This window comes from Malaya genurostris, chromosome 1 (assembly GCF_030247185.1).
Source record: "Malaya genurostris strain Urasoe2022 chromosome 1, Malgen_1.1, whole genome shotgun sequence".
Lineage (NCBI taxonomy): Eukaryota > Metazoa > Arthropoda > Insecta > Diptera > Culicidae > Malaya > Malaya genurostris.
In genome coordinates, this window is record NC_080570.1 from 857,478 (window position 1) to 883,773 (window position 26,296).

The 26,296-nt window shown below is 36.7% G+C and overlaps 1 protein-coding gene across 3 annotated transcripts in view; it reads right to left on the bottom strand.

The window, feature by feature from the left end:
- Positions 1–13,242: 13,242 nt before the first annotated feature.
- Positions 13,243–26,296, bottom strand: part of LOC131428876 (homeobox protein abdominal-B-like) — a 47,585-nt gene continuing 34,531 nt past the window's right edge. For 2 of the 3 annotated variants that reach the window (XM_058592943.1, XM_058592938.1), the window contains 5 exons: positions 24,355–24,732; positions 23,912–24,102; positions 21,980–22,133; positions 15,722–15,936; positions 13,243–15,635 (listed from right to left, as the gene is read on the bottom strand). In XM_058592943.1, coding sequence (XP_058448926.1) covers positions 15,447–15,635; positions 15,722–15,936; positions 21,980–22,133; positions 23,912–24,102; positions 24,355–24,732 — 1,127 coding nt within the window. In that variant the 3' untranslated portion in view covers positions 13,243–15,446. The remainder of the gene's footprint in view (positions 15,636–15,721; positions 15,937–21,979; positions 22,134–23,911; positions 24,103–24,354; positions 24,733–26,296) is intronic. The other variant, XM_058592941.1, reaches the window with a different exon arrangement.

Below are 26,296 nucleotides of genomic sequence, written 5' to 3' on the forward strand. Positions count from 1 at the left end.
TCTAAAAATTAATGGCATATGCGACACTATAACGTAAATCTTATTCTGAATAGCAAAACTAAGCCGATATCAACCAACGTTAAATTCGTCCACGTGCCTGTTACATAAAATCTTCTTCCGAAAATGTACAAGTATAAAACTTTATTTTGTTTACGCAAACAAAACTCGAAAATCATTCACGACCATTCAACGATCTATATTCATTTACATACCATATAACACTTGTCCTAAAACAATCCAGAACTGTCGAGATTCTGTATTTATGTAGCTCTATTAGTTTACGTGCTTATTTCAAACAAACACACCTCGAAGTGTGAAGTGTTTGTTGGGTTATCGAAGTCACGAAGTTAATAGACTTCACTTCGGTGTCATTCTCAGGAAAGGTACACCAGAAACGACTTTGCTTCAAAACGAAAGCTTTGAAAGTTTGAACCGGTTTCTGGTGAAGAACTGGCGGAAAGGTTCTGTGAAAAACCGGTTGATCTTCATCATAAACCAGCCCACAAACGAGAGGTTGACAATATATCGATGACCTCAACGTGTGTGACATGCAATCCGTGTGTTGCGGTCACCGAAATTTATTGCAGGTTATTGAATGAAATTTGTAAAGCTCTGATCTTAGAGGGAACCCGTTTGGACTTACCTTATGCATGGGCGGTTGGATTCATTTGAGCGAGTGTTTTCATAGTCAAGCCATTTTTCCAATTACCCGTGACGATAGTGTCCATCGACAAACTTAGTTCGTTCATTTTTCTTTGTTCCACCGGTTTGCATATTGATAATTTTTCGTATCATTTTGCCCACTTCGCTACCAGCCAGTTAAATCTGTTTTGCTCCGTTCACTTCGTATTTACGTCAAACCACCTACTTCAAAACCCCTGGGGGAGGCGGTCACTTATTTTAAGCACTTTTCAAAACACGCAATACGTAAACTGGAAATGCCGTAAAATTGCAAATTGCATTCACACTTTGCACTTGAGCACATGCACAAACACACGCGAGCCGGAACGAGTAGAGTATACTCTACAATGTATCACAAATTATGCATGTTTCATTCTCTCTTCACCCACATGGACCCACTTACAGGTCCTATCTGCTAATGACATTGCAATGGTCTCGAAGCACAGTCTGGTTACGTTATGCAGTTAGTTAAAAATTTTGCACTATATCCCGGACCAAAAACGCGCGGTTGTGATTGCCACTGTACGGAGAGGCAACCGAACAAGACACCGGTACTTTCACGTTTCACGTCGCGAATGTCAAGTGCTACAATGTATTTGTTTTCCACTAGTGGGGCTACTTAATGCGAAGCACTGGTTTCTATCAGCGATGAGGAGCTCCGCATCGAGTAAACTTATTCTTGTTGTTTGTCGGTTATTGCTGCCGGCTGGTTCGACTGATGATGCATCTTTTTCACCGATGTGATCGTTCCATGCTCCACGCAAGAGAATTGCGGCTTAAAACAGATCGAAGAAAATATTTTCCCCTTTTTCGTATGGACCTTCGCTGATACTTCTGCTCGATTCTCCACTTCAAAAGGTCGATCCTCGATTCAGTCGTTCATCATTCACGATCGTTGTTGTTCATCACTCTCCGAGCACACTCTGGACCATCGTGATCCTTGAACGAGTTTTCTACCAAGTGCCCACCAAGCACTAGCCTAGCAGCGAGGCGTGGATCAGCGAGCGCCCAGCGTGTGTCAAGTGTGTGTGACAAGTGTAAGCGGTTAGAAAAAACTGGTAGAGTGTCGAGCTATTCGTGGCTGTTCTTGGAATTGAAAGTAGATTGAAAAAAGATGCTATCAGAATGAAAGACTTCTGATAGAAAACTGCCCAAAATTTGTACCACACAATCTTTCCTACAAAACAAAAAAGCTATAAAGTTTCCTCCTCGGCTCACTCGGCGGTACATAACATAAAAATCCGTATGTATTTTCCGCTCTCAACGGTCGCTTTCGGCTGTGTATGTATATCATCGTGGTACAAAACCGTCCTCGCCATCAGCTCCGGTCGGAGTGAGCTGTATGCTTAGGGTTATACGACGGCGGAGTCCTCGGGAAAAGAAATAAAGTAACATTTGCTGCTTGTCGGATTCACCCGCGTTCGCCTTACTTGTTGTAATGGGTGAACGAGCGTCGATTTCGGTGCTCTGTTACAACAAATGAAATTTCTGCTCCGTTGCGACTGTATGCGACAACTGTATGTGTGCAATCTCGTCTCCCATACTGCGATACGTCCGTCAAGTCGCGGATAGATACTGTCGATTAAATTATTGGAAAAAGATGTCGCATCACTGTCAGCGGTTTATCGAAGAAATTCTAGATTCATTGCATTTGTCAGTGCAGCAAATTTTTTTTCTGTTCATTTTGCGCTTCCTGACACACATACAATATCTGCTAGAATTTTTAAAACTAAAACATTTGGTTGTTGTATTCGTATTATCGTACAACTTGAAGTACTATCAATTATCGGATTATTTCATATCACGACCATTTCAACATTGTAAATCTAAAACGGAATCTATACCGGAAGTAAAAAGAATGACTAGTTAGCAACTGACACTGCTATCAAGATCAAACCCCATACTCCTACATCTTGGGTTGATCTTCAAGTCAAATGCGTGCATATGGTATGAGAGACTGGATTATCAAACTAAAATCATGTTTTAACAAATTTATTCAATTTATTCAATGCGCCAAGATTTCAGTCAGTTAGTGTCCTAAGAAAATTCACGCCACAACGAAAACTTGTTAATGAAAGCAACTTCCGCAATTTCAAATAAACAAAAACGTTCAAAAAGTTCATGAGTTTCCCGGTTGCAAGGTACAACGGATCCCGATAAGTTCGCTGGATTGGCGGAATTCGTGATTGTAAAACTATTGTCACCACTACAGATCTGGTGGTTGTACCTAAAAGGCACCACGAAGCAATCTCAAACTGAGCAGCAGAAGCATTAAAGTTAGCAACATACTCCGATTGGGTATGCGAACGTAAATTATAACATTTTATTAGATTTCTGACGAAAATATAAACGCAGGCGACGGCAACTCGCCCAGTTTGTCGTTTCCATGTTGTTTTTCTCTCTCCGCCTGTCAAGCTCCGGACTTCGTATAAAAGTTAATGATTCTTTCTGTGGTGTAAGTGATGGCTTACAGCGGTGTATGTGTAAGAAAAGTGCTCTTTCTCTTCGAGGCTGTTTTATGTTATTCTTTTATTACAATTTTTATTTTATATATGAAACTTAATGATGACGAAGCTTTACCAAGTTTTCGAAGAAGGGTAAGCAAGAAAGGTAGTTCCAAATTCCTTTTTCCATCTCGTTAACGCGGGTGGATTCAGATACACTGTGTGAGTGTGCATATGTGAGATTGTTCAGGCAAATTGAAGATCAAAATTGACGCATGGCAACTCCTGGTGAGGTCATTTTGCCTTTTGTTTGCCTTCGATTATCATTGAGGTGCGGAAATGGAGTAGAAATTTTCGATCATGTTGGGCTTTTCATGCAGCTCTTATCAAGAGTTGTTAAAAACTGCAAGTCAAATATTCCTCAGGTTCTTAATTCTTAACAACTGCATACTTGTAATGTGAATAAACTAGATAAAATTAAATTGTTGACTACATATTTTCATCCCATAAGCAGTTTACTTTGGTGATGACAACGAATTAACTCTAAACGTAAAATCCTCTTTTAAGCAATACATCTTGAAGTGGATCAAAAATTCAAATTTTTTTTTTTGCTGCAAGAAATGTTATTTAACTTCGATTTAATAAACGAAGCGTAAAAAACTAACTGTGAAATTAAGACTTATTCTTCGGCAAAAAATTTTATGCATAATAATCGATGTAAAATTGAATGCATGAACGACATGGATATTGCATGTGAGTACACGAAGGAAGCATGATGAATCAATTTTTGTCAGTTTTCGCAGAGATATTATTACACGAACAATACGTACAATGTTTAAAATCATTTAAAAATTAAAAGTGAAACTTAAAGCAACTTTACAAAATGGAAGTACTTTTACTAATATGCTTAACAACAGCAATCCAAAAAGGACGTGTTCGACATTATTTTGAATATGCAAACAAAAACGATTTTCATTAACTCATAAAACAATATTTTCTAAGAACTCAAACGGTGAAGAAAACTTTGATAAATATATAACGTGATGGGTTAGATTACACAGTGAAAAAATGTGGATTGGAGAGTTTTGTGGTGACCGAATGAACTCTACTTCCCATGAAGTCGCGCAGATTCCATGTTTTCGGTGAGATTATGCAGATTAAATCAAATATTTGGATGCTAGGTGTCTCGCATGCTGCTTCGGGACCAATAACACAGAGCATCATCAGTTTGATTTTCGAAGTCAATTGGTAACTTATTTTGAAACCAAGTTTGGTTTTTACACGCCAGAAAACAGAAATGGACTGAAGTCAGTATGATCCCTCCGAAGCGACGTAAAGAGATTGGAAAGGTCATCTTATCCTTCACGCTATACCCACCCCTCCATATCTACTTGTTAATTCCACTCTTCTAAATTGAAAGTATTCCAAGCAAACACAAACATAATAAACCTATTCTCAATCTACCTAGAGGTGTGATAATGCCTTTCTCTTGCCATTCAAACTGTCTCATGAAAACATATTTTTTTCGTTAGGATAATTTCTGACATGAATATAGGCTGATGTTTAACACAAATTCATTCATTTTGTTTCGATTGGTTCAGCAACTTCGTGACTCAACGGTGTCTGTTGACTACATTCTCGAACCCAAAAGTATCAGAAATAATACATTTGAACTTGATCATGAATTACTTTCAGAAAAAAAAGTTCGTGTATAAAAAACGCCTTTTGTCGTTTACGTCACTTATCCCACTATATCTCCGGAACCAGAAGTAACAGTCATTCAATCTTTGAACTTGATTCACATTCTAATAATAGCTTAAAACGAGCTTAAGCTTGTTAAAATTGGTTCAGCCATTTCCGAGAAAATTGCTCGGAGAGAAAAATCTTTGAAAAAGGTATTTGCTCAGTTCGTTGAGCTGAGTCGAATCGTATATAACTATAAGGATCTCCGGAGCTCCGATCACAAGTCGGTTTCTCCAGCAATTCTATTGCCTTTCTATAGAGCAAAGCAAAACTATTTTAATCCACCTAGACGTTTGTTAAAAAGAAGGTTAGTTTAAATATCAACTAACAAGACATACAATTTATAGGGGACTGGTATAGCGTAATGCGATAGTCGATGAATATCACGCAGCCCACCTGGGTTCGATTCCCAACCCCGCACATAGGGTCAGAAAGATGTGGTGTTAAAACCTCTATAATTGAAAAAAATACATACAATTTGCAATAATTTGAAGATCTGATTACGTATTTTAGTACGCTTCTTGTGTCGTAATTTTAAATGACGTATCTCAGGGCGGTCGGTTAGAGCAGTGTGTCAATCACACCTTAAAACATGTTTCAGTAATACCCAGGCACTAATCATACACATATTCCTCATAAATGACATACTTTGGCACATTTTTTAATATTCTGATTCACAATACGTAGCACTCAGAGGAACAATATCTGCGTCAGAAGCACAACCAAAAGCACAGTTGATAGTTCTGATTTTGGCAATCAAATTGAACGGATTGAAATTCTTGTATTTCCCGAAGCACTAATCGTAAATGAATGATATTCAATAGGCATCTGTGCGATCATCCAACCTTTCATATCAATCCAATTTTGTAAAAAACGTTCCGGCCATTTCTGAGAAATCGATGTGAATTTCTTTTTAAACCCGATTTATTTGGTCTGCGTCTGCTTCCTGATTGATCTCGATTTGTTAGCTGCCCGTCGCGATGTTAGCAAGGCTACTTTTAATGGCAGATCTCCTCTAATTAAGATCCTACAGCTTTAACAAATAGATATCCATCGCCGTAATCTTCGAAACTATTCTTTTCTTCGGATTCCCTTTGCTAGAACTAATTATGGGTACAACGCCATTTTTTCCAGCATGTGTCGCATATTCAATCACTGTTCCAATTCATTCGACTTTATATCACGTGATTCTGGCAAGAAATTGTTCCTAGGTTTATTTTACTACATTTCAGTAAAATGTATGATTTGGATGATTGTAACATTTTTTGCAATGACTGAGCGGAAATATATATTGGAGAAGCCAAGTGAAAGAAAAACTAACAGAAAAGATGAATTTTTTGGAAAAAGATACGCTCAGAGACAGGACTCGAACCTGCGTTCTTATGCATTCCGTGCATACGCGCTACCATTTCGCCACTCTGATCTTGTTTTAGCCACTGCAAAACTCGAAACAGACATAGTAGCAACGTACATCGACCATGGTCTACATCCTGGCCGTCACCCGACCGATATCTCACATCCAAACATCTTCTCTGTTCATCAAACACTAGTCATCTCGCTTTATACCTATTTCTTCGATCAAGCATTGAGTAGGAGAGTGTATTTATAATCGCTTGTCACCTTCTTAATGGTGCCAGTCGCTGGCTGGACATCAGGTGACAAGCGATTATAAATACACTCTCGTACTCAATGCTTGATCGGAGAAATAGGTATAAAGCGAGAGGACTAGTGCATGATGAACAGAGAAGATGTTTGGATGTGAGATATCGGTCGGGTGACGGCCAGGATGTAGACCATGTTCGATGTACGTTGCTACTATGTCTGTTTCGAGTTTTGCAGTGGCTAAAACAAGATCAGAGTGGCGAAATGGTAGCGTGTATGCACGGAATGCATAAGAACGCAGGTTCGAGTCCTGTCTCTGAGCGTATCTTTTTCCAAAAAATTCATCTTTTCTGTTAGTTTTTCTTTCACTTGGCTTCTCCAATATATATTTCCGCTCAGTCATTGCAAAAACTGAACTTAGTCATGGCGGCTTTACGACAAACTAAAAATTAATAAATCGTGATTGTAACATGTTGATGCAAAAGTAGAGAAGATTTCATGCCTGTTGGAGAACAAGTTTGACAAAAACTCCGCCGGGCTTTTCCTACTCCAAATGAACAATAAACAATACACAATAAAACCAAAACAGACTGAGAATTTATGAGAGGTGAAAAAAGCATATCGGAATATTAGTCACTGTGTCTGTTACTATTTCGTGACATCAGTGACGAAAAAGTGAAGGAATTGTTTAATATAGTAAAGTTTAACGCAATTTATTTTCTTTGAATGCGATTCAATTCATAATGTTTCCCTATTCCCGGTGCCTCTGAAACCGGAAACCAGTACAACCAAGGTGCAAGTTTGTGCGGCCATCAAATATTAACACCTACAAGTAAAAGTAATTTTTGTTCAGTTTAGTAAATTTGAAACCCGATAAAATTTATTGGAAACTTAAGCGACCATAAGATCTTTTATTTATAAGTTTTCAAATTCGGAGCTCCTTTTTAGTGTTTTTGATCGCTACTTCAGGTGCTTTCGGAACCGCACACTGGCGGTGTGGTACAGCCAAAGTGTTTTCTCTGTACTACCTATTGTCATCTCACCCTTACAGAAAATCTACCGAAAAGAGTCAACAGATCTCACTTTAACTAATAGTTTTCGTATATAAGATGACAAGGAGCTAAGATGAATGGGGGTATCATTACCCTCTATATTAAAAAGAATACATTCTTACTTGATATTATATTCGGATTGATTTCGACGGATATTGAGAATCTTACACCATGGCTCCCATGAATTTTTCACTTGAAGGATTCTATATTGCCATGGAATGCTATAAAATTCCATCAAAATCGAAATTCTGGTTCCAGAGTTATAGGTTAGCGCTTCGTTGACTCTGATATCTAGATTCTAGATAAAGTTTTTTATTTGTTTCATTTATAAATGTTTTAACCTAAAGGTCATTCGTCACTTTGGGTCAGAAAAGCTTTCTGATCTTATGTGCGGGGTTGGAAATCCAACCCAAATGGGTTACGTGAAAGGCACCGACTAGCCCATCACACCATACCCATCCTCTCAATCAAGAGAAAGTTATGCCCTTCAAAATAGATAAAGTTGAAAAATGAAAAAATCGACAGCGCTCAATATAAGGTGAAATCTCTTCTTGGTTACATCATGGAAGCAAAGAGTAAAACGAATAAATTTTGGACTGTACAGACTCTGTTAATCAAAAGAAAAGTCTTGACATTATATTCCTTTTGTGAAATTTGTCCTTTCTATTGCAAAAGACTTCGCAGCCGATTCATAGCGTAGAGAATCATTGCATGGCTAGTACTACGATCCTACTGATACTAATACCGTTTTCGTTTTTGAGCCTACACGCGGGCGACTCTGACTCCGAGTAAAACGAACACGTTGTAAGCCCCCTAAACAACAACTCATGAAAAAAAGAAAAAATAAACAAACTCGCATGGATGCGTGGTGCGACCCGAGAAAATTTTCAGAGCGAAACTACGCGATTGAAGTCCGATCTAGAGCGACCATAGGTTGCTGAAACAAACACATCAGAAGTGGTTTGGGCGACTCTGGGTCAGCTCTCGGGCTGCTCTGATAAATAAACGAAAACGGTATAAGAATCCTTCCAGGTCGGGACTCGAACATACGACAACTGGCTTGTAAGACCAGCGCCCTATGCATTGAACCACCAAACCGGATAAAAGTAGTTCTGGTTTGTTAATCCAGTTACTTGTAAAAATTTTCGCACCAGAAGCAACACAACAGAATTCCTCGAAATACTATTCGATCTAGTCTAATTTAGATAGTGAAATTGAAAAACGCCCATATTTTAGAGAAATCTTATCTATTTTCACCAGAGATGCCAGGTAAAAAATTTAAATATCTGCAGACAGGGTTCCATAAGTCTGTATATCTGCAGTTAGCAAGTATGTCTTCATATCTGTATAAAGTATGATACGCTTAATTGACATGGCGAGCAAAAAAAAAGGTCGCGGCAATTTCAAAAGTCTGTAAACTTTGACGAAAGTCTGCGAAAAGCTAGATTATCAAAATTAAAGACATTTTTTGTTGTGCAAAAGTCTGCACAACAAAAAATGTCTGCAGCACTTTGTACGCAATCTGCAGATTTTCATACAAATCTGCAGATCTGGCATCTCTGATTTTCACAGAAATTTACATTATTTTCCTAAGCAAAAGTTTGTTGAAAATACACAGAATCATTAATACTAATACTGTGTCAAATACTCAGTCGTATATAACCGACTTTATGATTTAGAAAGACCCAAATCAACCGGCATTATTTTTTCACAAAAGCACACCTCCTTCACTTACTTAGTTTTAAATTCCGTCGTTCTGTAATATGTTCTTTAATTACGAAACAGTGCTGCGAAATCATACACTCGCTAGATTTTTCATATACCACATATTCGTATACAAAACATTTACAAACTGGAGTGTATGCTGCGAAACAAATTTGATAAGCTCATCGAATTCCGTCAAAAACAAAAAACTATCTTTCTCGTTTCTGGGATTCCTTATAAGATTTGTTATTGAGTGTGTTAGAACTAATTACCATTGATCATTATTTGAATGGCATGTGTTGTTTTAGTTCTTTTATCATAATGTTGATATAACATGATGAAAAACTTCTCAGTTGGTACACATTTACTACAGGTACTAGTGCCAGAAAAGAATGTCGACTTCATTCTTATCACATCCAGTACAGTATGAAATGACCGAAAACTTTTCTTCATCAGAGGCGAATACACCTAAACCTCCATTTACGTAACTTATATATGTATATATGTATTGATATACGTTTGCATGTGTGTAAATATTTGTATTTCTTAATACATATAAATATTGGTGAAGTAAAAGCGATCATTTATATGTATAAATATATACACATATACGCAAACGAGTGAGTGTGTAAGCATACATACATACATATATAAGGTTCGTAAATGGAGGTTTGGGTGTATCTATTTCAGATAAGTACAATGTAATATAGACTTGACCATAAACATCAAGAATTCCTGTGACTTCAAAGAAATACAAATTATTATGAATAAATAGTGTAAAAAAAACCATTCTGATTCTGTTTTAACAGATTTTGCAGTCGATTCATAGCGTACAGAACCATTGCAAGGCTTGTGCAACGATCCTACCGATTATAAGAATCCTTAACGATCAGACTGAATTCCGCAAAGCATCCGCATCCAAAGACTGCCATTCCGCAAAGCATCCGTCACTTACCATATCTATCTCAAATGAAATTTATCGACTAACTACTCATACTACTAATATTTGTGTTGATTTTATTCTAATTAAATATTTGAGAAGAGTTGCTGTTTATTGTTTATGGCTGCCAAATGTGAAAACAGTGACGCGGGAAACGAATCGCTATTAAACATACCTTTTTGTGGAAGGTATGAATTGCAAGAGTATTGACAACATCGATTTTGAAGAAAATAAATTTTTTTAGGCGATTTAGTTCATTTCGCTAGCCACTCTAAAAACTAGGGTCTTCCGATCAACTTCAATAAGGAAACAAATGAAAAATCGTGCAACAGCGTCGGTAAGTCAGTTTCAAAAGTAATTATTTTCGATTGCTTTTCAAATCCGAGCTCATTGCATTGAATATACAGATGACACAACTGAAATGCTTATAAAATTCAATTTATGAAAATATTTATACTCAATATTTAATGTTCAAGCCTTGAAGATTGGAAATTTGATTGACATGTGTGTGTCAGCTGCCAGCATTAAAAAAAACAACTTGATTGTTGGTTGTATAGTAATGACCACCAACTCAATTGCTTTAAAAACTAAATTGAGAGTATGGAAAAAACAAGAGTTTTATTTTACTAAATTATAACTAATCAGAATCACAAAAAAAAACTTATATTTTATTTGACTTGGAGTCACGAGAGGTTCAGTTTAACTTACACACTCAGTTGCTTTCTCGTTTGACGCTGTTCAAGTTGAAAAAAAAACACCTGGAATTTTATTTTAAATCCATCCTAGTGAGGAAATCCTCATGGAAGAAACACCCGTCGCCATCTTATTTCCAAACAAGTGACCTGAGCCGACTGCCACTCATGTTACATAAACGAACGATGAAAGTTTCCGAGAACACCCTCGCCTGACTCATTGCACTCACCCGAAAACTAACCTTCGCTAAGGCATATCGAATGACTGGCAGAGGGCAATGTAGCGAAAAAAAGAACAACAACATGCCCACGACACCCCAGCATAAGTCCCTAAACTAACAGCCGCGTCTCTTGCCAAACACAAAACCGTAACGTTAATAAAGATATCACCCCGCGTCTCAAAGAGTAGGCATGTGGCCTCGAGGGCGCCGAGCGTCGGAGAAAGATGGTAGCGCCCGATTAGGATTTGTTAACACAAAATTCCAATTTTCCAACGCATGACCCAAGGGAACTGGCAGGGCAGCAATGTGTGCCACACCACGTCTCCTTTAGACGATGAACGTTCGACGAACGGATGGGATGAGTGAGGACCATGTTGGAAATATTACGAACCGAAAAATAAACGACGCTTGAGAAGAAGCACAAAACTAGGGTGAATTTTTTTAATAATAGAATACACACTTGCTTGCTACAACTTACAAGGTGAGAGAAAGTTGAAGGGGAGATGAAACCGTCGCAAAGAAAATCGGATTCTGTTTTTATTTATATTCAAATTTGGATCCTTCCATCGAGTAAGGGAAATCTTCTCGCATAGGGTACGAAACAATGATACGATTGTTAACAGAGATCGTCTTTTCAAACCAAGTTATTCTAACGCTATGCATTGCAGATGAATGAGTAGAGACACATTTTCTCTCTTTCACGATTCAAGATGGAGTTTTATGACGGATCCAAGCGTTCAAATGCTGATTACATTGGACTAATCAGAATAATATAAATTAAACTTTTTCTTCTTTCTAGACTAGAATGACTTGGTAATGTAATCAAGTAATGTCATCTTATATCGGCTCTAAAGATGCTTACAACAATTAAGTATTATCATAATTACCTTCGAATTGTTGTTTTCCTGAGTGATTATTTGTGAAGCGATTTACCTGATATAACAATTGATCTCTCAATATTCCTAACGCGTTCTTCATAGTACCGAAAAAATGACGGATAGGGCAATTGTACTAATAGTCATCTCATCAGTAGAGTCGCCATGTTATTCTACCGATTACTCGATTTTCAATCAACGAATTGAGATAAAATCGGATACAATACCACAGAAAAAATAATTAGAAAATTATGCAATACTGTTATAGCGACGCCCTTACCCTTAAAGCCAATATATTGAATAGAAACAGCAGATCTCACTCTAACTAATGGCCTACTGAAACTGAGATGAATGGGGTTACCGTTTCCCGGGTTATGTAACTAAAATATATTTTAAAATCTCTCAAATCCTTCCGGCGGTATAAATTGAGAAAGAAAAACGTTCCGAGTTTCCCGAAACTGACAAAAATTCACTCAACGGTGACGATTTCTCAGACGAAAAATTTCGCTTTGAATGGTGAACCCACTTACACGTACCAAACTGATGGCAGATCCATCTGTTGGCTGGTGAGGGAACCAGTCAGAAAACACAACGTCATGACAAATCTCGGTTGATTTTTCATTAGTGAGTGATAAACGTGGAAACCGCTTGGTAATTAATAGAAGAGAAAGTAAACAAAGAGAAACTGTCACTTGCTTATACGCCCTTTTGAAAAATTAACCGAGAAATGAGTTATTCATTGTTCCGGATCCATTCATCGTAATAAATCCAATTTCAGTTGGCGTTTCGGGCTGCTAATGGCATTTTGAAACAGATTCATGAATGTTGGACATTTTTAGTTATGAAAAACAAATGATGATAAATTCCGTTTGTTAAGAGGTTGAACTAATTTAGATTTAGAATTTTAGGGTTAGGGTTTTCGGATCATTATGGTCTAGTTTTAGATTTTGGATTCATTTGAAATACGCTCGCATACCAACCGATTGTGTCTCCAGCTATGACATAAAATGAACGCATTCTTAAGATGTTTCCATTTTGTACAAGTTTTACATATTATGATAAGTTACAATAACACATGAGTAACAATATTCCTTCTGAGAGTAATAGCTCTTGTGCCAAAAAGTACAAAATGGTTCAATACGATCATGGCTCGAATACTGAGTATTCACTGCTAATGCAAATAAATGTGCATTAAAACTATCACACCAATAATTTATTAATACGTTTATTTAAAGTTATTATGTTAGAACTAATTAATTTTAAATTACAATAATTAAAATGTATTCTTATTACATCAGTTATCCATTTCACTTCAATTGATTTTCACTTATAATGACCTCCTTTAAATCTGTTTCAATAAAGATTCCCTTGGGTTTTGCTACTGACAATTATTGCAGTTCGCATGTTATAATATTCATCAAACAGTAGCTGCTATCCGCAAATGTTTTAACTGCTGTGAAGTACTGTCTAAAGTGAAAAAGAATTATGTACATGATTTCTCCTATATCTTCGAGATACTATGATTATTTGCATATCCTGCAACACTTTTAGAAGTATCTAAAAATGTTTTCGAAAACACATTATTCAAAGTAAGTTGAAAAGAGAAATTGAGGTTTTCATTAGAGTTTTTTTTTATTTTTGGAAATTCGCTCGAGAGGTTTGTGGTTCTAATGCAATATTACTGGGCTTAAGTTCCAATGTTTTAGTACGGGTTTGAAACGGAACCACAGCAGCTGCAGTAGACTTCTCCTGGTGTGTTGCGGTTATTAGAAAGTACGTTCCTGTTACTTCGCGAAGAGTAATCATGACCAGATTTCTCCCTCGTTTTTAATATCATCAATCACTAAAGTTATGTTCTTGTTTTATGCGAAACTTGAGCACATTTTATAATGTCACTAAACTGCTTTGTTGGTTATATAGAGAAAATGTGATGTTTTGCTCTGGATCTATACTTCGTACATTTTCTCATTTGTCTGAAAATTCATAACTCTATTTTAGCACTATTACTTTTACGCTAAATTTTAAATCTAAAACGGCCGTTCTAATGGTATATGTACAAATAAGAAGAATGCATAAATTAAAATTTTTCATCAGAATAGAAGAAAGTTGCAATCATCCCGGTAGTAATTCATCCTAAAGTTTCAATGCTTAATAAAAAACATTTAATAGAGAACAACCAAAAAAAATAAAAAAGGGGCAGTTTCTAGGATAGCGCCTCCTGGTTCTAACTTTCTGAGTCTATTAACTTTTTGATGTTTTTGGTTTATTTTCTACTGGTAGAAGTAGAGCAGTAACTTGTGTGGTGTATATATGAGCAAAAACAGTTTTAATGGAACACATTTTCTTCAAATCAGCTAACAAAAAAGTTTGAATTTAAAATCTCAACAAACTCAATTCGACATTGTATTTATTCAAGTACCGTAAATTTCGAATGAATTCATATTCATATTTGCTCAAATCCTATTCGACATGTTCAAACATTTTTTTGTTCTAGTAGCAATAAGTCCAGGGTATTTTAAACAATTTGCCATTTACGGTACCAAAAACTGTCGAAACCAATGATCCAAAATGGAAACAAACCGGGATCTGAATTTTCCTATTTCAACTCATATTATAAAACTAATACAAGAATATATGCTATTGATCGACTCAGGACTATACTTGGCATGATGTATAATGCTTCTCACTACAATATCGCTAAATCGATGTTTGGCAAAATTTTATTTAGAGTTTCGCAGATTTATAGGAAACAAATGTTAAAAAAAAAACTTCGCCTGCTCTAACTACAACACTGAGCAAAAATTAAATGGAGAAGTTCTCCAGCTTACTGACTGCACAAAAAAGGTGAAAAAAAACAAGGAGTAAAAATTAAGCACAACTTAAATTATAATCACATGATTTTGCCTTAGTTTTGTTTTTTCTTTCACATTAGTGTTCTATGAGATAAATAACTTGTACGTTTTTCTATAACCAAGGAAAGAAAATTTCCTATTTTATAATTTGTTGTCCCATTTGAATAATCAATTTCAAGCAATGAATTTTGTCTTGTCCTATATAATCACTAACTTTTACTGTGTTTTTTTTTATTATTTTTTCCTCTCTTCCTTTTTTCCAGGAAAATACCTTCTTTCTGTAACTCACTCGTTTCTCTTAACTGTATTATTTACATTCAAGATTATCTATTGATTAATTTAATGTATGGTTTAGTTGCGTTATCCCACATACTGACGACACTCTGCAGAAGCTGTATGTTGGTGGCCTTGCTTGAACGTTATTAATAGCGCGTTTGTTACGTATTATCAAGGAGAGCTCCAAATTTTGTGCCACTATAAAACATCTCGCATCTGTTAGTAACACTGTTTGATTCATCGTTTAATGGTGATAGTTGATCAGATGGGGATGTGGAATGTGGCTGCACATTGGCGCTGTCGGGACGTCACACATTTCCATTTTCAGCTGTCCATTAGCGTCGTCCTGATGGTGCTCCATGGGTCACTGATGCATTTTCGAACCGTGCAGTGGCATGCCCAGTCCCAAATTCAGGTGGTGGGAATTGTGATGCGACTGTTGCTGAGCATGATTATGACTGGAGCTGCTACTACTGCTACTGTTGACCTGTGCTGCCTGTCGCTGGGAATTTTTCTTGTTTTTCATCCGTCGATTTTGGAACCATATTTTTACCTACAAACCAAATTATATTTGTTAGTTTCAAAAATTCAAACTCAAAACAGTTGAATAAACTGTAGTTTATTTTCATGCTCACTTACTTGCCGCTCGGTGAGGTTCAAATTTCGAGCCAATTCCCATCGTTTCTGCTTTGAAACGTAGGCATTGAATAGGAACTCCTTTTCCAGCTCGAGCGTTTGGAATTTTGAGTAAGGTTTCCGCTTCTTTCGCACCGTCACATTGCCAGTCCACTCGAGCGGGTTGGATGGTGTACAGGAGCCAACGCCGCTAACTCCAACCGACAGACTCGAACCAACTGCATTTCGAATGCGAATCAAGCCATGGAAAATGAGAAAAAAAAACAAACAGATCGTTAGTGAGTTGATTACAGCAAGCGGTTTTAGATCGTTTTAATATGCATGTATTGGAATCAAGAGTAAGGTGCAATTTAGCTACAAAGTAGCAAAATCCGCAATCGCGTGAATAACGAGCAAGTCTAATTCAGAATCCAAACGAACCGAGCAAAACAAAACGCCGGTGCAAAAAAAAAGTCATCATTCCTCCGCCGTCAAAACATGACCGATATCCACCCGACCAATAAAGCTTCCGCAACTTATAAGTGACGGTCGTTTGAAAAAGCCATTTCCACATTTAATAGCCAGTTTTACGATATAGGTTCGTGAATAGCCCATTTATTCAGTGGCACACGAAAATCTCATCTCACGCTCATCCTCAAGTGAGCTATAAATTAATTTAACAATTCAATTATTCATTGAGAGTAAACTCATAAATATGATTATCACCTGACTCTGAACATCCCTAACCACGACGATTTGTCACCAGGATATGATGATCGGTTGATTTCATTGGCTTCACGCTCCCAACAATACTATCGGACGGAAAAACGATATTCCACCAAACGAACAGACAGTAAACAGGCTGTAACAATAAATGTTTCGGTCTGACCATAAAAAACGGCAACCCAAGTATCGAAATGTTGTCGGCCTCCGCGGTCATCCAATAGCGAAACACAGCGATATATATATATGTATGTATTGTGACACAGCGAAGGTTGCAGCTTTTGTAGAGAACACAACCTTGAATATTTTTACCCAGTTTTCCTTCAGAATCGCAGTGGACTTTTCCGCAAGTGCTTCGCTACTACTTGTGGCTTAAGCTGAAACGATCTTTTTTTATGAATTATTACCGTGCATAAAAATTAAATTAATTGCCATAATTTCAATAAAAAAGTGTTTGTTATTACATCGTTTGTGAGCAAGCAATTAAACCGAATAATGAGCAAACAGGCAAGAAAATGATGAGCTCTATGAACAAGAGGCGGGAAGGAAAAATTGGTTGTGATACATTGTATGCGAAAGTATAGCTAACAGGTGAACACTGACTGCTGTTCGGAGGTGCTAAAACTTCGGCTAAATTGGTTAATCGGTTCGGTTAACGAGTCGATTTTACGTGTGGGTTTTGGATGCAAGAACTAATTCGAGGAAGTGATGATACTAAGCTGGGATAGGTCCCGAAAAATATGTACTTGGAACAATTTTATATCTATTCGAAGTTTTCTGAGCTTTCTATAGCCAGTTTATGATGGTTCTGAAAGGTACATTAGCATATCGATTTAATTGATTAACAGGGATTATAAAAATGTAACCGTATTCATTTATAGCTTTTCTTTAAGCAACCACCCTGGCGCTTTCTTCAATGATTTAGAAAATGGAGACGCATGGTTGATTATAAAATTCATTTTTTTTAATTTTGTCTTCAAAAAGGTTTTAATCTTGTGATCATTCACCTTTCGCTGACTGTTTGTGCGGGGTTGGTAATTGAATCGAAGTGGGTGGCGTGACGGGCGATTGTCTATCTATACTAAGTTTAATTTGAACAACAATTGTCAAATCTCGGTTGATTTTTCAAAAGGGCGTATAAGCAAGTGACAGTTTCTCTTTAATCACTCTCTCTTTCGATTATTGTGATGTGATTAAAAAGATTTTCTTTGATATCACTATTCTGTTTGAAAGTCGAAAGTTTCGCGTATCATTTCATGCAAAGAGTTGAGTGATAAACGTGGAAACCGCTTGGTAATTATTAGAAGAGAAAGTAAACAAAGAGAAACTGTCACTTGCTTATACGCCCTTTTGAAAAATTATCCGAGAATTTTGAACTACTATTGAACCCAACGTTCTGAAACATGTTTTTGTTTCGGAAACTGTTGTCAGTAAATAAATTCTAAGCAACAATATACGTTTGGCGACAATTTAATAAGAAACAACGCGAGTCAGCTTCGAAAACTGGTTGTGAAACATATCTGATGTAAGTTTCGTAATCAGTAAGATAAACTTACGTCAAATTTATTACAAAATTCATTGGGTTATGAAAATCAATTTAGTTCATTTTTTTCTTAAATTATTGCACAATTGATAATAATACACGCGGTATAACATGCTTAACACCTCCAACTAGTCATTGTGTTTAAAATAATCATTCCCATTATTCAACAAGAAATTGCACATGTTTTGATTACTACATTTAGAAAACTTGAAAGTTCTTTAACTTCTGGTGGTACTGAAAGTATCTTTTGTGAAAGCCAAATTCCTTCAAACCGTTTTCTCGTAGTATAAATATAGGCAAAAAACAGATGCATTTGTGTCAACATAATAATGATCTTATAATACTGCAAATATTTTTATGGCCCTTGAGAACCAGAATAGGAAGAATTAAATCCACATTGAAGTTTATCCAAGATTCTCTTTATTTATACTTTGGTTTTCTGGGAATGATTCCTATATGTTCGCCATTCCGGATAAAACAAATAATTTCTGGAAACTTTCCGTTTTATATTAGAATTGAAATCATTCGAGATTATTTGTACTACTTTTTTGTGCATGGAGTCAATCAGTCAGATGGCCAACCAGAACCGTGATCCGTCGATTGACTCCACCTTTCCGTAGATAAATAGGAAATCCAGTGCGTTTCAGCATGACATCGCATCACCGATTCATAATGTAAACAATTTAGAATGTATCAATGAAGCTCGCCTGCGAAAGGAAAAACGCAATGAAGAGAATCCGTTTCGGTGCGTGCTATAGTTTACAGTAGTCTCTATAAACAAAAACAGCGATACATGTACACAACGTGTACGCCCGAATCAGGGAGTCAATAAATAATAACAGAATAACGGTAAACTGTCTTCCGTTGCTTGAATTGGTATTGCTGCAAAATGAATGCATAAGTAAACAGAAAATTCTGTTTGAACCAGCCTGGGTTGTTAGTTCGGAGGCGCTAGTTCCAGAAAGTCTCGAACGGTAAAGTTTGTTAGTGTAATCATAACACAATCCATGCGATTATCTCGTACATTGCCTGCGTAAAATGCAATCCTACACTCTTAGAAATAAACACAATATTACATCTATTAACATGTAAAAATAATGTTAGAGTCTGGAAACTTCAGCTAAACTAACTGTGGAGTTAAAGATAATACTTATCATTGAACTGAATGACTAAATGCTTTGAAATGTAAATTCAAGTGCTCTTTTTATGTGCATTTATAAAGTCGTAAAATGGCACAATTTTTGTCCAAGGGTGTCATTTGCATAACATTTTTTAATTTTTCAATCGAAAAAATAGTCAGTCTCATTTTTATCGCATTTGTAAAATTATCTTTTGAAAAAATCATTACTCATCAATCTGGAACTTTCGATTTCGATTTCGAATTTAAAAAAGGGTAGTACTAAACACAGAAAACAATTGTCGTCGTTATTTTACATCTATTTCCTCAAATTTTGAACATGAAATAGAATTTTTGTTATATAGTGGTCATCGCAAATGACCACAAAAAAAACATTCTGGGCCTCACAACCTGAAATTTTCAACATATTTCGATAAAGAAATTTTCGCAAAACATTACAAAACAAGTTCAGTACGATGCTTCTCAATTCATTAAAATAAATTCAGTTTCACATCACCGAAACTAATCAAAAGATATGGACATATTTTCTCGTGCCGGATAATATATAGCCTCTTAAAAGGTATTTTTCCTGAGTTTAACCCGTTGATGTGCAATTATAAGAATGTTATTTGAAATTTCAATGCACAATTTCAATAGAGGTTATATTTACTCCCATTACCCTTGAGTTACATTCCAAGCAAATTTCATTGAATTTTCTGTCCATGTACAGTATTCTAGATCACTATTAAAATATGTTTTAATAGTCAATAAGAATTGCACTTTTTGGAAACCCAAATAGCAAACGAAGCTTATTGAAATTTTAAAATGTTCTTCGATTATTTGAGCATTATTATTTATGTGTTTATATGTTTAGAACGGTTTCGAAACATAATAAAATCGGTTGTGCAACTTATCACTGTAGAACAACTTTGAATACGTCTGAAAAAATGTGCAGCAAATCACCAAATTATTCAAGTTGTCGTGTAAAAAAAAGCGAAATTATGCTCTCGGCAAGTTGAAAAATGCGAGAGATTGAGAACTATACTGTAAAAAATATTTTTCCGTTTTGTCTGGATTGTTTTGGCATTTTTTTTTAGTTCAGTGTGTGCATTTTTCTTTACTTTTACAAAAACAATGATATAAAATTCAAAGCTTGCAGAAAAATGATAACAAAACTTGTCATAGAAGCTGTAAAAATACAACATTTCATACGCAATGAAAACAAAACTCAGTCAGAAAACTTGTTTAAACTTATCATATTGCTAAAATAATGAGCAGACCTGACATCACTTTTGAACGATATTGAACGCAAAGTTCAACAACTTGTTTGTGAAACTCCAGCACATGGGCTTACCAAAATAATACCTACAGTGCGTATCACAAAAGTCGGTCCCGCTAAGAATAATTACTTTATTGTATTGTTGTTTATTTATTTGTTTATTTGTTTGCTTGTTCCATCTGACAATAAAAGTCTTAATGAATATAAAGTTAAGTTATAAAATCGAGGATTGCGACACTTTCTGAACAAACTTATGCGATGATTCACCAAAATCGAATAAATTTTCAACTAGGGAGAAAGTTCGAACACACGCTGCAATAGGTTCGTTGGCTCCAAACGATGTCCGATGGAATCTTCGTTGTAGCAAACCTGTTGATCGTAGAGTTCGTTGTGAAACCCGGAAGTCGATGAGAGACAGGATTTTTGGAGAGTCGATTTCGCCGTTGATAATCTTCGCCACAAACGCAGCTTGTTGAATCTTCCTTCGTCGTTCCAGTGTGTCAAGACCTAACAGGCGACATCGATCAGGGTACGGTGGCAGATCCAAGGGATTTCGCCAGGGAAGGTCTCTTAGCGCAAGCCGAATAAATCTTTTCTGAACACGCTCAATCCGCAAGTTCCAAACGAGTTGTATTAGTTTGTTAATAAAACCTGGAGCATTTCTCTATGAATGTTCATTTTTTTTGTTATTTAGATCATATAAATTATTACGTTGCGTGAACCATTTTCTATTCAACACATTGTTATCATCGATGCCGATTGTAAAATATCGAAAAACAATTTTTTTTAAATTATAAATCATATGATTTCTAACTCGCGGAAGTTGGCGGAATCTTCTAACAATGGTTATTGCGTTGAAAACGGAGTTATACTAGGTTAGAAAGAAAACAACGGATTTCTCACTATTTCATACTTTTCTATAAATCCATCAAATGAAAAACAGCGTCACTTCCAAAGACATTCAATTGTCATTTGAATAACGTGTCAACTGCTCTAATGAAACTATAATATTATAAACCACCTACCGGCGTAAAAAGAGAACTATTTAAGTAAAAATCATTTAATCCCTTCCAAAAAAACGTTTTACCTATGAGTAAAATGGTACTATGGCACGGAGCAGTTTCCATCATAACCAGAACGCAATCGCTGCCGTTTTTATACGTTTCTCACACAGACCGGCGAGACACTTCCCTTGATGAAATCATAATAAAAATTATTTTAACGACAGACGATCATCATTAAAAACCCCTCGCACGGCAATTATCGCCGGCTTCCGCCTCAGCTGGGACAGTCCCGAAAAAAAAATGCTCAGACATGCAAAATTTTATGCGACACTCGAAGTATCTTCACTTATTTAAAATGCAATAACAGAAAGTTCCTCACTTCTGGTTCTTCACTAACACTTTTGCGCGTTCCGAGGTTATGTTTATGATGATCGATTTTCCCATTAAGTCATAAAAAAAACCAACGGCTTCAAAAAATCATTTCGGGTGGTTTTCAGCAACTTTTCGTTCTGATTCTTGAGCCCCGTTGGAACTCACATGAAGTTGATAGCAATAACGACGAAGGTCAGTGACTTCTTTCGGATACGGATGTTTACAACATTTTCTTGACACTCACCAGGAGTAGGATATGTTTCGCTGTACGGCCGCAGTCCCGCCGAATTGTACGTGTCGTAGCTGGATTGGATCGATGGTGCGTCCGCTGTTACTGCTCGGGTTCGTTCGGAGGACGCGATGTACGCGTCTGGTTCGTACTTTGGATAGTAGTGATGCTGTATTGCGAGTAACGAATAAAACAAAAAGCGTCAATATTTTTAGTTTTGAAATATGTATTATCAATTGAAACGAAAAACTCTCGAACTGTCGTGTCAATAGATGTGGTTTCGTCGGGTCATTTTTATTTATTTTATATTGAAATACTAGTATCAGTACCTTCATCAAAAAGTTCGCTAACAAATTTATAAATAAAAAAGATCTCGAATTTCTGCCTCCAAACTAGCGTTTTAGAATTGAGAAAAAATAAAAACTTCATTTTACTGTCATTTTGCAAAATTATTGTTCTTTCCTCTACTAATAATAATAATTATAAATTGAAGATAACGTTAATTCTCATACGGTCACATTATTTGTCTAGTACAATATATTATAGATAAATATAATAAAATAGTTGTTAAAATTGCTAAATTTGTAATTATGTTTATTTAAAACAAATAAAAATTATGTCAGTGTCAATATAACGAATGTTATTTCATTGAATTCCATAAATACGAATTCAATAAAAAAATAAATATTATATTGGTATCTAATAATCATGTCGCATAACAAACAAATAAATAAATAAATATTGAAACAAATTTTGATCTATTCTAGTTTTACAATGGTTTCAACCTTCACAGATGAAAATGCTATGCAACTATACTGATATAACATTACTTCACAGTTTTTTGTTTCTTCAATATATTTTTGATTTGATTCAAAATTTTAGTCTCATTTACTGAAAAATCGATTCAATCTAATGCAATGATGGTCAAATTTTCTATTCAAATGCAACTTATTTCATGTTACTCTTGATTCACACGTCACATAAATTAATTTTTTTCCACGCTGTGGGAAAATTGAAACGACGAGAAACTGAACCGTTGATTGCAGGGCATGCGGAACTTCACGCAGGTGGACTACGTGAAACGTAGTGGTTTTGCTTACCCTCAAACTCAAAGTTGGCTATCACGATAGATTATGTTTATTTTTTTTTTTCAAGGAAGTTTTGTTTCAAAATAAACATTTTTTTAAATCACAATAATTATGTTACTATAATGGAGAAAATTAACAAAAAAAAAATCAAAAATTTAGCACCAGAAACATGTTGTGATACAAGAGAAACATTTTTTTTCTATCAACGAACGACTTTAAAAAAAAAGCTTTCAAAGACATGAGACTCAAAAATTTTTTTTTAATTTCAGTATTGATTCATTATCACCATCTACGCTAGCCGCTACTCTAACTTCTTCTTCATACTGTATTATCTAATACTTATTTATTTTAGTTTCATCTTCCACTAGTCATGAACTAATGAGTCGAAGACGAGACGTAGATGTGAATAAAATTGGTTATGTGGCACTTACCCATTATTCGGGCAATTTTCAATCAAATGACCACTCCTTTTATGTTTGCCTAGGCAACCTAAACCCGATTCGATAACCAACAATGTTAAAAGTTAAATAATAATAAAAATTTTCGCTGTGATCAATTTAAAACTCATGAAGAAATACCAACGTATTCCTTTTTTTACTGTATCACTGTTGAAAAAAAAAAAGTGAATCCTTTATCAGAGTACGGTTCCAACCATAGCTACAGTCGTATTTACATCTATTGGAAAATGTCTGTACAGCATTAGGTTGTCAGAAGCTTTTGTCGAAAAATTTTAGGTGAAAAAAAAATTCTACAAATATCCATCAGTCGGAATTGGTCGATACGAGAGTACTTGGTTATCAAATTGAAAAAAAAATCAGAACGAAAAACCAGAAATTGAAATAAAAACACGTAAACTCACTGGTTGAAAGTTGGCCTCGGTCGGGTAGCCCGGATAGTACATGGGCTTGATGTCAGCTCCAAGGCCGTACGGACCATACTGAGGATGGTACGCGGAATCGGCACCGGAGTCGTAGCCCCACGGATACGAATGCCGTAGACGAGACGAGTCGGTCTCAAATGCTGGACGTTTTGCTGGTATATGAATAGGGCCTGATGTTAATGTTGTATAACGAAGGATTGGGTTGTTTTAAAATTTGACAATTAAAAAGAGTTGTTGATTTGGTTGATAAAATTTAACAGAAGCTAGGTAAAACGATATTAAATGCTACTAGGTATCAGTGTTAGGTTGAGGTTTCGAGTAGTGTAAAAGTAAGTATATGAAAACAATAAAAACCGAAATTGATTTTACGTAGATAACAAGTGGGAAGGAAACAATGGCCAATATGTATTGCAAATCATTACCTGAAGGTTGAGAGCTCACACTGGCAGGTGATTCACTGGCCGTGGAAGGTGCCACAATCTGCGTTTGGGAGGACACGACCGAACTGTTTTGTTGACCAGTGGAGGAGTTTGTCTGCTGGGACGAAACTTGGGATGGTACCTGTGCTGATGCTTGCTGTTGTGCCTGCTGTGCTGCGGCTTGCTGTTGACTTTGCTGCTGCTGCTGCTGTTGCTGCTGTACGATATGATTTGTGCTGTGGGTGTTATTCTGAAGGGACGGTGGACTCCGACCGCCAACACTTGCATGGCCACCGGAAGGGTCCTCGTACATGGCAGCACCAGCTGCGTGCACCGAATGGGAGTGCTGCCCCCACCAGGCCCCGGCAGCAGCGTGCGACCCTGCCGTGACATCGTGGGGATCGTGGTATATTGCGCACGCCAGGTCAGAGGTGTGATGGGGATGATTTAACAAAGTGATCGTAATTTTTGCAGATTTTATTGAACCGTCACAAATGAAATGTCAATCCCGTTTGGGATTCGGTTTTGTGTTGTACCACGTTCCGTTAAACCGAAGCGAAGTGAATGTTTAGTTTGTTCCGTTGTTATTACGATCGAGCACAAACGAACAAACGAGTTCAAGTTCGAGTTCACAATTAACGAAAGTATAACACGTTGTTGTTATTGTTATCCGATTATCATAAATCGATTGATCACAATTCGCCGCCGTTGTATACCAAACACATTTGTTTTATTTTTGTTCCGCACATCAAATGTAGATTAATATGATTTTATTTTATTTTTTATTATTTTTTTACGACGATGATTCACAATATGCAGCGATGTAGCGATGTAGCGATGATGACGTTGGGACGACAGGTTGATCACATTCGTTGGAGAGCGAAGTTTTTATGCGCCAAACAAATTGTGGATTCGAAGAGAAAAAAAAAACGGTTTATTCAATTGGTTTTCGTTATGTTCGGCGCAACTTAAAACTGTACAATCATAAGTTACTCGTTCTTATTGCACTTGTTATCTTTTCTCGTTATATTGAGAAGCGATTTTTGCTTTTACTGCACTTGTTATTTGGACAACACAAGAGAGATCACTATCTTTTTTTCGAAAAGCACTCGCACTCTTTTGGATAATCTCGCTCGATTCGTTGTTGTTAAAAAAATGCTACTTTTCAAGTTTTGTGCTTCCCCCCTGTGTTGGGCGAACGAAAGAGGGGAGTGTACATTCAAACGACAAAAACGACAAAGACACGGCCAAGACAAGTAGCTGAGTTCACGACGTTTTCTCTTACGTTCCTTCGATAAACTAACGACGGAAACCTCCGCACGCTTCGGCCCCGGACTTGAAACACCGGACACTCTACACCACACAGTGGAGCTTATAGCGATTATGCACTACGACACACCACACTTCCTCACGTGAGCGCGAAAAAGACCCGCTGCGGTGGCTCGATTGTGTCTTAACTTGGAGAGGTTCAGTCTTACACTGAAAAACAAATCTTTGAATGTTGAACAACAGTCGGACCGTCTCTCAGTGTCTGTTCACTGGGATCAAACGTCGCGCGTTATACACGGATGGACGGTACAAGCGAGTCAACTGAAACGACAAGGGGACCGAGAAACCGACACGCTGCAAGAGAGCAAAGTGAAAAGAAAAACTTATACCGTGAAAACTACATCGTCTCGTATGCTTACACTCTCCCGAATTGAATATCCCTCTGTGCTTTTCTTTATGCTAACACACTGTGATCTTATGCCGTGTAGCGATATTTCGAATAGGGTGGGTATGCGTGCGTACATTACAAAAAGAGCATAGCAGGCGACCGTGCGAGAGATCCACGTAGCATACAACCCACATCGCCCACTGCGATCACAGGAAGATTGCTTTGCGTTCTTTACACAACACGCGTGCGCGCTCTCGCGGCTCTCCTTTTCGTGTCCATACACAAAAC